The sequence below is a fragment of the Phallusia mammillata genome, chromosome 4 (assembly GCF_965637545.1).
Source record: "Phallusia mammillata chromosome 4, kaPhaMamm4.hap1.1, whole genome shotgun sequence".
Taxonomy (NCBI): domain Eukaryota; kingdom Metazoa; phylum Chordata; class Ascidiacea; order Phlebobranchia; family Ascidiidae; genus Phallusia; species Phallusia mammillata.
In genome coordinates, this window is record NC_137255.1 from 21,269,828 (window position 1) to 21,286,671 (window position 16,844).

At 37.4% G+C, this 16,844-nt stretch overlaps 1 protein-coding gene and 1 pseudogene across 2 annotated transcripts; both read left to right on the forward strand.

The window, feature by feature from the left end:
• The first annotated feature begins 576 nt into the window (after positions 1 to 576).
• Positions 577 to 2,029, forward strand: LOC145223999 (ADP-ribosylation factor 1 pseudogene; annotated as a pseudogene). The gene is made up of 2 exons (XR_013859540.1): positions 577 to 633; positions 945 to 2,029. The product of XR_013859540.1 is annotated as an ADP-ribosylation factor 1 pseudogene (transcript).
• A 26-nt stretch (positions 2,030 to 2,055) lies between these two features.
• Positions 2,056 to 8,313, forward strand: LOC145223998 (uncharacterized). The gene is made up of 12 exons (XM_080090412.1): positions 2,056 to 2,211; positions 2,931 to 3,022; positions 3,110 to 3,165; positions 3,446 to 3,507; positions 3,948 to 4,109; positions 4,531 to 4,640; positions 4,820 to 4,972; positions 6,394 to 6,519; positions 6,904 to 7,074; positions 7,188 to 7,277; positions 7,510 to 7,623; positions 7,947 to 8,313. Exons 1-12 carry the CDS (start codon positions 2,070 to 2,072, stop codon positions 8,064 to 8,066), a joined length of 1,398 nt encoding a protein of 465 aa, XP_079946538.1. The 5' UTR covers positions 2,056 to 2,069; the 3' UTR covers positions 8,067 to 8,313.
• Positions 8,314 to 16,844: the final 8,531 nt, after the last annotated feature.

The window sequence follows — 16,844 nt, forward strand, 5'->3', positions numbered from 1 at the left end:
GTTACGTTGTTGTAACTTACAACTCAACTATAACTGTGAGTGATGTTGAAAAATTTTAAGCTATGCCTGGGCATTTTTGTACATTTTTTGATAAACTGCAGCAACCCTTATGATCTTGCTGACATGATAGTTTACAAAATAAACGCAGGAAATCGGCGGACGAAGTACGTGCGCGTCGTGCAGTTTCTCACATAGAAAATCTGCAGAAAAGTGGCCACGTTGGGCCATGCTTTAAGCGAAATAATAATTTGAGTAACGGAATTGTTTAGATAATCTTATTTGTTTTGTTGGGTTTGTTTCGTTTAGTTAAAGATATCTTGACACACACCTCGCAAACAAACGCTAATTTGGAAATACACAATGCTGTAAAGTTGTTAATAAAAGGTCAATCTATAGGCCTACCGCTGGTAAATATGAGCTAAGTTAAGTTGAGTTGAGTATATATCCGTTGAGTCTGTCCCTAATTTTGTCCCGTGTTAGAAAGGGGAATGGGATTTAACAATAAAGACACCACAAAGCGAAAGCCTGTTGAGCTACGGTAAATAATTTTTGTTTTTTGTCCCGTTAAAAATAGTTTTTTAGTTGTCACGTGACTTGTATGAAGTGTAGCGTGACCTTTTACGTGCCGGCCCGGTAAGTTTTTTTCGATTGTTCAGTTTTTTGGATTAATAAGTGGAATAGGTAACTGTTGGTGTGCAATTACCTTTAATTTTTTTTGGAAATATGTAAAAAGATTTCTTAACTATTGATAACTGACCATTAGATCAGGTCAGATATTTCAAATCAGTGTTGTAGTAAAAGTGTTTGAAATATCCTACTCTTATACTGGCATCATTATAACCGTTTATCACTGTTTTGAAAACAAAATACAGCATAAATGAAGTTCCTTTTTTATTAAAAACAGATATATTTAATAATATAGTTTTATGTTCTCTTTTTTGCAGTTCTTTTTATTTTTGTCGCTGGGGTATTTTATCTGTGAAACTTAGAAAATGGGGAATATGTTTGCTAACCTCTTTAAGATGTTTGGAAAGAAGGAAATGAGAATTCTTATGGTGGGACTTGATGCTGCTGGAAAGACCACTATTTTGTACAAACTAAAATTAGGTGAAATTGTCACAACTATTCCAACTATTGGATTCAATGTTGAAACTGTTGAATACAAAAACATCAGCTTTACTGTGTGGGATGTTGGCGGTCAGGATAAAATCCGTCCCCTTTGGAGGCATTACTATCAGAATACACAAGGTGTTATCTTTGTAATCGACAGCAATGATCGGGAGAGAATCCAAGAAGCAAGGGAGGAGTTGACTCGAATTTTATCTGAAGACGAATTGAGGAAAGCCATTTTGTTAGTTTTCGCTAATAAGCAGGATTTGCCTAATGCTTTCAGTGCTGCCGAGCTGACAGAAAAGCTAGGCTTACATAATATGAAAGCAAGAAATTGGTATATGCAATCAACCTGTGCCACAAGTGGTGATGGCTTGTATGAGGGGCTGGACTGGCTTTCCAATGCTTTGAAGAACCTTAAAGACTAGCTTTACATGTTGATTGACAATAATCTGTGCTATTGCTCCCTTGACTTTAAAAATGAATGTCTGAAATTCAGATTTGATGTTTTTCCATCTAATTTTCTCACAGTTTTTGTGTGTACATTTTTGTAAATGATTTAATTGTGTACTTTGTCACACACTTTGTAACACTATGTAAGTTTTGACTTGATTGGGTAATAAATGAAGTTTACAATCGTTAATTTCATTCTTTTTTAATCACGAAATCACTTTAATTTGTGTGCTTTTGTTATTTATACTCAATGTTGCATGTATACAGTGGTGTGGAGTATAAATGTGCACTTGTGTAAGGTTCTATTCTTTTAAACTCATTATAATTTCTGTGTGTACAAAGCAAAACTGGTGGCATTTTCTGTCAGTCTCTTGTAGATGTGTCATCTTTTCTATACAAACGTTTGTTGTATATGTTGAATATAACAGCTGTGCTCTACTCGCAATGTCTATTTCCACTTATTTAGCTAATCTGCACAACAACTTAGGATATATAACTGTTTTTTAATGGCTGATGATTGGGATGATGATGATTTTGGGACATTTGAAAGTGCAGATGTCGGGAGTCCTATTGGCTCTACAGTGTCATCTAGCAGCTCTTCGGCACCTGCCTGGCTCTTGACACCTCAGGCCCAACAGCAAGTCACAGGTAAGCCAAGCTTGTACTGCAACTATGTCATGTATATATAACATGTACATGGTAAAATGTACTTACCAAGCAACATGTGATCCAAAGACCTTTTTAGTCCTTTATTAACTTTGGACTGTGTGTTATAAAGTAATCTTTGGTCTTGTGTACTGTGTACTGTTTAGTAGTGATGGCATGATACCAGATTTTGAAGCCAGTACGAGTACCACGCGTATATACCTTTGATACCGAGTACTTAAATATAGTGTTGTACTTAGTTGTATATCACTAACTAATTTGTCTGCCATGGCTGGGGTACATACGCACACACACACACATACGCGCAGAAGCATGTAGAAAAATGTGATTTCTGCACAATAGCGAAAAAAAAATATATACGTAACCTGGCAGAACTTTTTACCGATTTGTGCTTTTCGAAGCAAATATTAGCGAAAAAGTTGTCCGTATTGTTATTGTGTAAACCGGCCTTCGGTATCGAAAACAGAGGGAATATATTTCGATACCGAGTACAAGTATCAATACCACTAAAATCATTTGATACCAAATAGCGGGTACTCATCCCATCACTACTGTTTAGTTATACTGTTCCAAACTAAGAGTTCATCCTTATTATTTTAGGCCATTGTTGCTGGTCTAAAGTCCACTTTTTTCCACATATAAACTGAACAATTTGTAAAATAAGGTTCCTTATGCAATTTATTTATAAATTTAATGTTTAGCTTCGCCATCATCCAGTGAACAGCATGATAAAGAGGCACAGCCAGTAGCTGAACAGCATGATAAGGAACTGACAATCATTACAAACAATCAGGTAATTATAATAATAAACTATGTGTAAAGCCAAAGGCAGTCTTGCCTGAAAAACTTACGGCAGATTTTAAACTATTCAAATTTTTAGGTTGATAAACCCAGTATTGGACAAAATGTTCTGGAAACTGTTATGGAGGAAAATCAGTAAGTGTAAGTTTTTGTTAAATTTTGCAAAATCTTTTTACTTAACTCAGGTTCATTTTCTATTCCACATGGATGTTTTTATGGCAGAGGTTGTAAACCTTTTTGCTTTTCCTTAGTAATGGGAAAATTACTAAGTGCTGAAAATTTACCCCTAACTTTCCCAACTTTAATTTTGCTCACTTAAACAATATTGCTTGGTCAGAGCACATTCACACTTTTTGTATGATTTAAATATATATTCATTGAATAAAAAAAAATAAAAAAACGATTCTGTGTTTAGGCAGAAGTCATCTGGAGATAACCTTAACTCTGAAAAACCACAAGAGTCCAATTTATTTGAAGGTATGTACTTGAGATCAACAAAAAAAAAACAAATTTAATATTGCTTATAGGACAGCCAATCCTACCTAATGCAAACCAAAGTCTAGATAAAACACAAGTTGTCCTACCCATCGTTAAGCGATAGAGCTTCATGGAATCCATTTATTGTCCTAAATAATACATTGGGTAAAGGAAAAAATACATACATTGCTTGTTTTTTACAAAATGGAAAGTTGTAACGCGAATTCGGTAGGCCATTTTTTTAAGTTACAGCTCTCCATTTTGTAAAACCAACATATTCATAAGACATTATTTTGTTTATTCATCAGACGTTATATATTGAATCCGTCATTGTTGCAGCAAACAGTTTTAGTGTGGGTGTCTTACGTCATTAGTACCACACAAATTAGTGGATTTCTTAACATGATACATCATTGCAAGAGAAAAATGTCTTTGCACAGGCATCGACCAAGCAACACAAGGGAATGATGAAACTACTTCCTCCATACCTAAACCGACAGACACTGATGATGCTTTTGCTGATATTTTTGGCAGTGATGAGCAGTTGACTGGGACAAGCAATGACAAGACAATGGGTAATACATCCAATGTCATAGCACAAGGTAAGTCCATTTCTGTCCACTTTTTTTTGCAGTAGTTATGACCAGTGGTGGGATTCAGCCGGTTCGCACCGGTTCTATAGAAACGTCTCACAAAGTTTTATGAGATCAGCAAACCAGTGAGCATTACTGATTGCTGTCAAAATTTTTGTAACAGAACCAACGAAAAAAATAAAACTTTTGTGATAGAACCGGCTGACAAAAAATGTAAATCCCCGCACTGGTTATGACCCTATATATTGGCTTTCAACAAAATAACCTGGAAAAAAATTGCTAGTCAAATTTTGTTTTCTTTACCTATTTAGTATAGATGTGTTTTTGCACACTTGCTACTTAGTGAAGAATTTTGTGCATTCTTTTGTGTCTGATGATTTTAAAGATTTGATTTCTTTTGTATATGTTACTTCTCCATTTCTTTCTGCAGTAGCACTGCCCCCACCAAATAAACCAGTGATTGAAAATGAAAGCCAGATCGTTGCAGAGTTAAAATCCAAATTGGACAATGCCCTAATTTTACAACGACAAGCAGAAAAGGTAAACACCAATTCAGGATCTTGTTAAAAAAAAATCTTGGCATATATATTCAACTTTGATTCAAGTTTATGACAATAGTTTTCATTTTAAACATCTTGAAAATACAGTTTCTTCAGTCTAATATGCATTTTGCTAATGTTTTAATTTTTTGTGTTATTACCATTCTTATTTCCATGAAGAGTACAAGCGAGATTCAAGAGGAGTTTGCAAACACTGTCAAAGAACTAAATGACGACATTGAGTTAAAAGAAGCGAAACACCGAAAAGAAGTGGAAGTTTTAAATCAACAGAAAAATGAGGAAATAGAACAAGTGAAAGATGAAGCTCAACAGGTAAAAATATATTCATTGGTCCAACGTCCAACCCTGACATTACCTCTGAACAAATTTAAAATATTGACATTTTTGGAATCAAATTCATTAATGTGGAAATTGTTGGTTAAGGAATTTAATTGTGGTGCCCCTTTTTTAAAGAGAATATATATTGTTCTTTTTCTTTAAGCAAACCATATTTTTAATACTGTGGTATTATTAGGTCAGGAAAACAGCTGTTTAATTTTTCATTTCCTATTATGCTGACAAATGTTGTTTTTCTGTACTAGAAAATAAAATATGAAACTGTAACCCATTTTTATATTTTTAATTAAAACTGATTCAGTGCATTTGTTATCATGGTAAATGTATGTAGCTTTACTACCAATTACAAACGAGTAAGCATACAACCGATTCTACAGTAGGCATTTGATTCCTGCAATGCGGACGTTAATAAACTGCATTGTGTAAATCGATACAATTGGGCCATCGGTGATTTCATCAATGTAATGGATCTGTTTCTATAATTATGTCGGGAGTCGACACAATTTAGCGACCAAACAGCGGCTTTTTTTCAGCTTAACGCATTAATATAACCAATGGCGCACTCAGTTGCTTCGTTTTGAACCGGTTACCTGTACAGCAGTAGTTCTCAAACTGTGCGTCGCGACGCCCTGGTGCGTCGTTTCAATTTTCCAAGGGCGTCGCAGAATAGTTCCGTTTCGTGGCTTTTTGTTGTTGTATCAATAAACACAACTTTAATAATATGTTTCATCATTACCTTTTATTTGCTGGTGCGTCGCAAGTTCAGAAAACTTTTCCAGAGGCGTCGCAACAAAAAAAGTTTGAGAACCACTGCTGTACAATGTTGCGTAGGGCAGTGTTTTTTTAAACGTTTTTGAGTCACGGAACATTTTTTGCATTAAATTAATCTTGCGGAACACTAGTTTTCCAACAAACACTGGTTGAAAATCACTTGTGTGGGGCTTTAAAATGTTTTTTTTGTGTGTTACTGTTACGAAGTTGCATACAAACACAATGTTGAAAATGATTTGTATGCACTCAATATACTGATCGCGTATTAACACAAAAGCGTGTAACAGCTGTTTTCCTAATTAGATAAATTTTAAAGTGGGTCGCTGTTCGTAATTGTTACTGCCATTTTGTATGTACCGTTACTATCTTTTTTGCATCTTCAAAAATGTAAAATTAGAATTTGGACTTCGAATTTATTGACAACTGTGCCAAACATTACCTCAAGAATTTCTATTTTAAAATACCTCGGTTAACCCTGACCCGTTCTTACCAAAACATATGTCCGAATTAGGCGAAGATTCAGATTAACCGAATCCGGTTTAAACGAGGTTTACTGTATATTATTAGGCGTTAAAAGACAGGTCGTTTGTGGCAATGCGTATTAAATGTATACTTTTGTCTTGTAGTCGATGAAGGCACTGACAGAACAGTACACCAATCTCTGCTCTCAAATTGCCAAGGAGCAACAATTACAGTTTGAAAAGCAACTTGGGGAAATCACGAAAAAATGCGTGGAGCTGTTGGAACTTCAAGTGAGAGAAATAGCAACGAATCCTCATTTTAAGCTGTTAACTAATTATACCCACAGTGCTGTAGTGCGCTAAAATCCGGGTGCAGAACGTTTTTGGAACTCGCCCTTGGCAAGTTTATGAAATTTCTTCGTACCCCTTCCCTTGTCTACAATGATTTTCAGAAGTATGAGCAGTTCTAAACAGTTATTATTTTATTTTAAACTGTTACTCTCACCCCTGGCATTAGTTTTTCATAACTTCTCCTTCTGGCTTAAAAAAACGTAATGCAAAACCTTGCGGATTCGTTTGATTTATATCCTAGTTTTGTTTAAATGTAGAGCATGGCTGGGTTTGTTTCTTTGCTTTACCATTCCATGGGATGTAAGTCATGTTTTGATTTCTCAGCAATCCACAATAGACAATCGAATAGCGGAAGAAGTCGCCAAACGATCAAGCGTCGTGGACGAACTGCTTGACACTTGCAAGCGTGACGTAAAGGAATTTGTGACGTCACAATGTGATGACGTAGTGGATAGGTGTTTCAATGCCAGTCAAATTGTCGAGCAGCATCTGAAAGTAAGCAAAGCATTTCTCCTCTTTTGTCAGCTTGCCTAAACAATAATTGATATTTACTTTGATGTTGTGAGCTCCTGCTAACTGTATGCCTTATTTGGAAATGTGCATTTTAGGAGAGAATCGTCGAAGTGATTGAGATCCAGCGAAAAGTGGATTTGCAATCAAAAGAGGACGCCATGCAAGAGCTAACCAAAATGCATAAGGTGCTAGTCAAGAGCTAAAATGTTCAATGCAGTTTCACCAGTATGTTGTGAAATGGGCATTGACTGAGGATCTGACCAATGTCATAATAATCATATATGGTAGATTGCAACCAAGTTTTTTTTTTCATTTTATAAGTGTTCAGTTTGCTTCAGATGTATTCATACGATTGTGTGTGCAATTTGAGACGTTAAGGTCATGAAATTAAAACTATATGCTTTACCATTCCTACAGGAGGAAACAAAACGTTTAATGTCGGAGGAGAGTTCAAAGTTCAACGATGCGACGCGTCGTGCCGTGCAAGAAGCGCAGAGAAGTGTGCAAGACTCGGTAAAACAACAACACGAGGTAAATGAGATTCCCAAAAATCTTCAAACACGTCCACGAATAGTTTGTGCCACAGAAGCAACTGTTTCGAGTTTCGCAATAAACGTGTTATGTACAAATCATTTTTTTTTACTGGTGGTTTGTTGTCTTCTGTTAAATCCTGTTGGATCGTACAAAACTACTGTTTTTTTGCAAAGATTAAACTGTTTTAATTTTTTTTCACGGAGTTCGAACCCAGGACACTGTCGGAAACGAATCCCGATCAGGTCTTTTTTGTCTCTATGTGGGTCGGGCGCGCCCGACCACCGATTCCTGCCCACTTTTAATTTATATTTACATCTTAGCAAGCAAAACGCACACAAGGTCGTCATCTGCTAGCGTTAAAAATGCTTTTGACGTCATCGCAAGAACACCTTCGCCATTTAACCGAGGACGCGGCGTCACCAACCGACGAGGATTCGTGACAAATTTATTCTGCGAGTGGGCGCTACGCAGTCGCTATCCGACGCAATTGAAACCTTCGAAGGAACCATTGCCCACCGACCCTTTGGTTGCAATCATGTTACGGGTGGTGTAAATTTGTTTTTAACTTTAGCGCTTCCCTTGAGTTGCCCTATTTGATACAATGTTGTGCAATTTCTTGTACCGTTTACACGTAGAGCATCACCCTCTTACAACTATGCCAAAAATAAACGTCTTTTCACGAACGTACAGGCACGTTGGAATTGGTTTAATATGATCTGAAAATGTTGCAGAAAGCGCATCCAACACAAAAAATACACACGAGATTTGGCTTGATACATCCATTGCGGCTAAAGGCAGCGTTTTTTCTATTCAAAATTGTAAGACCACTGTTTGCCGGTAGCAAACGAAGGTTTTACGGCCAGTTTTTGGTACGAGACCAAATGTGTTTTGTGCACGAGGGCGTTGCAGACCTAATTCTGGATACTAATACAAACGATGCTGGGCCATGCAGCTGCATAACTCCTCCATTGGCTTAAAATTCATTACACGTGGGGGGTCACGGTTGTAAAAAAAGCAGGTGGACCAAGGATTAACTTGTGATATATGTTTTAGGTGCCTTTAAGGTTACAGCTGTAAAATAAGCAGATGGAGATGAACAAATTTATCTGGTTTAATTAGTAGTTTTGTTGTGAACACAATCTATACACCCACGGGCGTCCGCAGCGGGGGGGAAGAGGGGGCGCGTGCCCCCCTCTGGAAAAAATGAGAACGCAAACGGTCGAAAAATCCGCAACTTAAAACAAAACATGATAAACATTCACACAGTGTTAAACAAAAACTATTCCGGTAACGTAAATTGAAGACGTCGTGGGACTCCACCCTGTTAAACACGCCCAATACAAGCTGTACCTGTAACAGAACAGGATAAAGTTTTACAACAAATTACATGAATCTAACATTATTACTTAACAATAGCTCGCTAACAAGCATATTATTACGTCATTGCCAACCTACTACCTACTTCAGTGACAGTTGATATTGTATTTATAGTACTATTTTGCTACTTCGGGATTGGCAAGAATAAGTAGCATTGTCGGATGATTTTTGTTATGAAATGCCGTTTATCAACCAGCGATGTGACGATAGTATTGCCCTCCCCTGTATTTTATCCTGCGGACGCCCATGTATACACCCACATGCAGCTTCTATTTTCACACGTTTGTTTCAGGGTTAACAACAAAATAGAAGTTCCCATCAACCGTTGTGCCACGAGACGTTGCTAGGGTGTAAGGGGAGAAATAAAACAAGAACAATTGATTGATGACAACGTTACAGAAAACAATTACAGTGGTTGTGCTTCATTGGCGTACCCATGACCTAGCCCCATTTTTCGAAGTGGGGGGGGGGGTGTTTTGAAGCCTGGTATAAACCCAATAATATCACTAATCTTCACGACTAACTAATGAAAACGAGTAAAATAATCTGTTCCGATCGTACTTACTTACGGGTAAAACGGATTAAAAATCAATAAATAAAACCCGTAGGTTTGTTAACGCGAACGAAAGCGTTAATCGCTCTCCCTGGCTATCAGCACCAACAGATTACCACCGGCGACCTCGCATAACCCCTTTGCGTCACAAAGCGCATTTTGTTGCGTCACGAATCGTAAGCAGGCGTCGGAAGTCCGTGTCGTTCGGCGGACGCTTCCGATTGTCGAATGTGGGACGCAATTTTCCGCTTTCTCTACGCGCCTGTTATGATGTCATACTTGCCATTGTTATTGCACAGAGGGTGTCCAGCCGATTAGGTCGCTTGTTGCGCTATGCCACGTGCCTTAATCAAATGGTGCAACTGGCTGCAAACGGCATAGTCACGGGTTTTTAGACCGTATATTTGGCTCACAGCTTTGATATTTTAACATTATGGTGTGCTAATGAATAACATCAAATGATTTAGACAGCTGCCATATGCTTGTGCAAATTAGAAAACTTTTGCAGAGTATGCTAATTGTAATTTGGATCAGATTGTGTTTTGAAGGGACATGTTTTGCAGTGCGATTAATCAAACAGATTTGACGATTTCATTATATGTACTGGTCACATGAGTCGTGTAGAAGCTTTGCTAAAGAGACAGTTAAAAAGGATTATGTTCAGACTATGCTATAACACAATTGTACCACAACAATCAACAGGGCGGAAATATCTACAGAACGTTAAAACTTTATGTTGCGCAAACAAGTGTAAACTGTATAAAAGCATCGAGCAAACCAATGATAAGCTTCAGACAATGCATCTGTTTCGACCTATGAGGTCTCATCAGTGCAGCTGGTGACGAAATATTAGTCGCATGAGCTGAAAAGTGTAAACAGAACATAACAATGTGAAAGAGATGCAAAGTTTCGAATTATCGCATTTATTTTCGCTTCATAAAACTACTATTGAATATTTCTAACGCAATGTGAAAGGAGAATTTGGCCTACTTATTAAATGGAAATTTAATTAAACGACAAATTAGTGAAGAATTAACGCATACGAAATTCGTTTTAATTACTTGAAGTGGCAGTAAATTTCTCGGAAATCGTGTTTCGTGTTGTTTCCTGTGCACAGCTTGCAAATATCCAGTCACTTAAAAGTTATGTTTTGTATATTAGCGTTAAGATAACTGCCATACCCCCTGATAATGACTGCGTTGGCCCATCATCGAATTCAGATGCGTTTTATGTTGTGCATCAGTTTGTAGAAACTTATGAGTAACCGACAATTCAATCAAGTCATTGTGTTAGAGCGTTACCGCAATTCCTCGAATTCTTTATAGGTCTGCCTATCTGTACACAAACTATCTCGCGTACAAAAGGGTGCTGTTTATACCGCAGTATAATGGTTATGCAGGATGTTTTTTGTGTTTCCATTAATCGTGCTGCAAAGCCTGTCGTTGCTGGTTGAAGGTCATTATCTTTTGCGATGTCGCAACGTATACTTTGTATATGTTGCGCAAACTAGCTGTCTATCGTTGCAAAAGTGAACAAAATTAAACAAGCGCTGTCTATAGGAGGAACAGCGTTTTTCGAACGAGTCTATGACCTGAAATGAGCCATCAAACAAGTCTTTTTGGGTACGCGATCACTTCAGGACAAACTAAAGTGTTTTCAACACCTTAATTGTGGTCCACAAATAGATATACTGGGACAAAAATAGCCTACATTGAGCCCTAAAAGAGTATGATAGACATTGCATAGGAAACATGGGGACCAGCAAACAATTTTTCAAGGGTGTTTCCATAGCGAGAACAACATGAAACGAATGGAAGAACAACAAAGTGTTGTATTCAACAAAAAATGTAACATATTTCGAGATTTCAATAGGTAGAGGGGACAATTGCCTTCTTATTTCGCTACATGCCGATAAACGGCTGTCACTTAACAGGCCACAACAAATGACCTAAGAACTACCGGACTAGCTGTGGCTGTTATACGTCATAAAAATAGCGTCATTGTTTTATGCAAACTTAAATGAACCCCGGAAGTCTTCGCAAGACTTAAAAAAACAAAATATGCGTAACAAACAATTATGTGTGGACGTTTTTTTAGTGCATGGTACAATATTATAATATCAGCCGTATTTTGAAACTTCACTACCATTTTGTATTGACACAATAACATTTATCTGTTTGGCACTTGTGTGGTGAATTCTATAATAAACTCCTACGCTATACTTATTTTGTTTGATAATTTTAGTACAAAGGCACAACCACGCAATTAGGCCAAGTTGCATGACGTATTATTACACGCTATACACGTAATAAACACTCATACAAAACAAGTTTATGAAACTGTGCTAAAGAAAATAGTTTTACCACGGATTGTTGTGTTTCAAAACGCTTTGGTCCAGTTCTTAGTGGCATCTTATAGAATCAATACAGTTAAGTGCATTTAGCGATAGAAAATTGTTTGTCGATGCTAATACGATATTTAAATATGAACAGTATTTTGGCAGCAATTTACTTCAGATAGTTCTATAGTGTTTGTTTGCCACTAGCTTATTCTGCAGTCAGTAATACGATGACCCGCCTTAAAAATAGCCTATGAAAAACAACGATTTGATTAATTGGGGGATTTTTCCGGCTAAAAAATGTTTTCAACTAAGTTTGTGGAATAAAACATTAAAATCAATACAGCGCGTGAGTCTGACAAAAACATGTCGCAAATATGGTCACAGGGAATCCACATCCAAAATCTCGTACACTGGTGCACAATGTAGTGTACAGTTTTAAATGATCGCAAAACTCAAGGGATCCTAACTTCTGGAAGTCAATAGAACGTATTTGGTACGTTTATTAAGTTTTGTCAAATATCCATACTCTTTAACAACCAGCAATCTAGCCCTTATTGCATGATGTTGTTAGTAAAAATATTGCAAATGGCAACAAGGTATACAAAGCAATTATTTAACCAAGAGCTACATTAAAAAACGCGTTGAAATTTTAGTTTTCCCACAAATATTTTTAATCTTCAAAAACTTTTGCCACGCACACTTGTTTTTCCAGTTTGTTGGATTAACAGCTTTAATTTCCACACATTCCGGCAAACATTGGGTGTTAGGGGAATTATTGGTTGATGTACATTGCCCTAATGATGCAGCAACCCTTAGCTTCCCCTATAATGAGCACGACAGTTCGAATTTTGATGGATAGCATCAATAATTACGGCGGCGCGTGCGTTCGAAAGGGAAACTTGTTTATCGCAAAAGGAAATTTTATAGGTGATGGTACAGTTGCATGCTGGTCAGTGCCCAGTAATCAATCTCAGAAGCGTCAAAAAACAAATCTGTTTTGCGCCCGACAACATCTGCACGTGGGCGGCACCAACGTAGGTATACAGTGACGCTATAGCAGGAAAACCGATGACGTGGTCGCTAAATTTAATGGCCAGTAAACAATAAGTTGTCATCTATATATTTTTATTGACTGCGGTAAAGGCGGTTCATTCATTCATCTGTGGCTGTGCTACTGGGAGAAATATATTTAGTAACTTAGCTGTTGATGCTTAAAGGTTTTATATTTGAAAGTAAAGAGAGATTTTGGTGTTTGAACGTGCAGAAAAGTAGATAAAGTATTTTTATACACAATTTTTGCATTTATGTTGTTGAACTTGCTGGAAAATAAATCACAAACAAATTTTGCTTAAATTTTTTGTAAATATATGAGACTTATAAATATGAAGTAAATCTGTAAATGTATGCTTAAACTTTTAAGAATTGCTAATCAATTAAAAGAATCTAATAAAAAAAACGATCGCCAGCCTCTTACATTATAATATTTTAAACAGAACTCACCGACAAAATTCGCGGCATGTGTTCATAATTACTTTTGCATAGTAACACATGTAGAAAATGACTTTGAGTTTAGATAAAGATTAAGCTTTAGATAAAGATTGATTTGTCGGCGATTTGCGGTGTAAAAATACGACTTCTAATGTTGCTTAAAACAGGGCGTACCAAACCCTATTAGGCGCGCGTTCCGTTTGACAAATTGCCCTACTCATGTTACAACATTTTCCCGCGGTTTATGTGCACGCCATACCACAATCATAAAAGTGGTGCTGGATGCCTCTGCTTGCCGGTTACAAACGCTTTCAACAACTGCAGCTGTTGTTTATAGGTGTATCTTGTAACAAATGATGGAGTACGGTATATTAGATAGGTCAATAAGAGAAGCATCTGGGCAAGTTGTTGGCAAGCTGCTGAGGTTCATGGTGCTTGGTTTGATTTGGTTACAGATTGGAATCTTTGCGCCCGACCATGGAGATAAATCGGTTTCGATTACGAGGCGTTGTTCGTCTAACGGTAATGCGATTTAAGCTGGTCTCAATCGTTGATCTTGTCGGAATGAGCAGCAATCGGCCTTTTGTGGTAATTAACACATTTCCTTGATCAAGGTTACTGCCGGCTGTTAGAAAATTTGTCGCACCATTTGGCCTGTTGTGGAAAGACCATTTTGTCAGCTTATCTCGACAAACAGTTTACTATGAAGCCCATTGTGATTTCAAAATATTGGTGAAATATTTTAAGACCGCCAGGGTAGTTAGAGCAAGGTTCAATATGCGACTGCAAAGTGGGTGGTACACTGCTGTGAATATCACTAAGATAGTTAGAACAAGGTTTTGATTAGGAGATCGTTGCAAAACTGTGTGTTACAAATAGGCTGAGACTGTAACATAGTAGCTGAAAAACGATTGAGGTATTTGATTTTTACATTAAATGACGGGTTGTTATGCAAGATTAGGTAAACAAGTCGTTGTAATGAAGTTCCAATGGATTTTATTTGGATTTAAGTTTGCTATTTGATTCCGGAAACGCTTAAATTTCGTGGTATTAGTTTTCAACTGCGCAAATACTGCTTCATGACTCGAATTTCATGTTTTATTAACTGTGTCATACCACAGTATGTGTGAAAGTCTATGGAACATCAGCTGGATTGAATCACGAGGGCATAACGGCAGGAAATTCCTGATCTGCATTTGTGCTGTTCACGCCCAGTCCTTTTGCAGAGGCTGTCTGCGTCAATTTGTTGTGCTTGTGATACAGCGCACGTTATCAAAAATTTGCTGTCGGCAATTAACACGTTTTTTTATTTAGTTTGAAGATTCGTTTAGAATTTTAACGTAATTAAGCAGTTAGAGTCTGGTGGCTGAGGGAAAAAGGTCAATTTTTTTCTAGCACAGATTTGCTACACGTCGGGCTGCTAAAGGCTATGTTAACAGTTAAGTACAAAATATCGATGTAAATAGAGGTTTTGATAAAGTATTTTATTTTGCCGGGAAAAATGTCAATCAAAAATCGATTAGAATGTAACTAGTTTGATATGCCTTTATTACGGTCCCATATGGCAACAAAAATAGTCCTAAACTGACGTAACTACCTCCCTACGAAATTCCTCAAATGTCGCGGGAAAGACCTAACCTAAATGCTCGATTAATGCTCGATCATACACTGCGCCTAGGCACCTGGTATGAAACAAACGCGCTTTCCCGGGAAATTGCGGTTTTGAATTTTGAAGTATTGCCGACCACTCGTCATACAAAATTAGCAACGCGCCTCAACGTACGGTTTCAGAGGCAATTAGCTCGGATTTAAGGCGAAGTTTTGTGGGAAATTAAGATGGAAAAGGTGATGGCTTTATAGGCTTTGGATTGCAGCCGGCTTTCAAATGGTAAATTAACAAGCGATGTGAATTCGTTTGTTACATTTCGGCTTGCAGCTCTATTTTAGGAAATGGGCTAAATCGTTAAAAAGAAAAACAACCAGTGCCTATAATGTTACTACTTTACTAAATGTACCAGAAAATGTAAGTTCTATCACAAAACGTACTCGATATCAAAAGAAAGGTTGTTAATTTAAAAATTCAACTAAACTTATGTAGAGAATTTGGTATTTACAAATATTTACCGCAGAAGTGATTTCCAACTATTGTTTTGTGCTGTATGCTAAAAAGCTTTTCAAATTTAAGTTTGCGTGGAGATTTTCCCCATAAGTCGAATAAGCGGGACATGATATGTATTGAAAATCGACAAAGCACAATAACCGAATGTGACATTTCCTAGCATATATCACAGCAGTGACCTTAATCGTTTGTTGAAGCGTCATGGTTAAATAGGCGATACATAATCTATTCGAAACTGCATTAACTTATCTGTGTCATGGTTTAATCTTCTGTATTACTTACTCCCAATTAAATCAATTGGTGATGTCAGCGACGTCTGCAAGCGTTTGTGGGGAAAGGCAATAACCCTTGGGTCTCCGGCGAGAGTTGGAGGTCCGCGTCTTCAACCGCTTCGCACGGAATTTGCATCTGCGGTCGCTGACAGAATTATTGCGACGAGACGTAATAAGTTTTGTCGTCGGCGAAACACTTGCCGAGTGTCTCTAGGGACGCCTGTTATAGGATTTGGGATTGTTCCCAACGCGACGAAAATGTTTCCTATGTTTTCATGCCAGCTGTTGCAGACTCTGTCTGTATGTCATGTAAGCCAACATCCGAGTTTTTGTGTCTAAATTCCCCTGTAGGCTTAACACTTTCAGGCTTTCGGTTTTGTGTTGCGCGAACAGGAAATGTGGCCATGTTTGAAAGCGATGAACATGACGTAGCAAAACTCTTTGGCCCAAATCAGAACTTTTAGGCAATCTAATTCATTAGTAAAGTAAAAATGCTTACTCTTATTTATATGTAGTAAACGTTTTTTTTTATGCAGAAAAAATAGATAAATGTTGGAGTGTAGAAGGAGTCTACTCCAAGTTAATCTAGGCAACAACGACTCAGTTTTGGTAATGTTTATGTTTGTTTTTTAAAGTAATGCATATTTGGTTTGGGAAACAAAATTGTGTCGATTACTTTTTGTCGATAAATAGTAACAGGTAAATGCGGAAAATTTGAAATAGAAAATCCCCTTTTTACGCCAGGTTTAATGATGGGTTCAGTTTTTTAGGGTTGTTTTTAGTTTTTGCCATCCTTACCTATACCTTTTCAGTTTGCAACAAGCATAATTTGTTACTAGATTACTCTTCAATCATAGTACGCCAGGCCTGTTCAAGGCGTTATACCGAATCAGCTGGTCTCCCAAGCATTCCCATATGGCAAGGCATAGACTAGAAAAATCTAGCCCACCGCAGGCTAGATTTTTCTAGTCTATGCCTTGCCATATGGGAATGCTTGGGAGACCAGCTGATTCGGTATAACGCCTTGAACAGGCCTGGCGTACTATGATTTATCGATATGTATGCCGT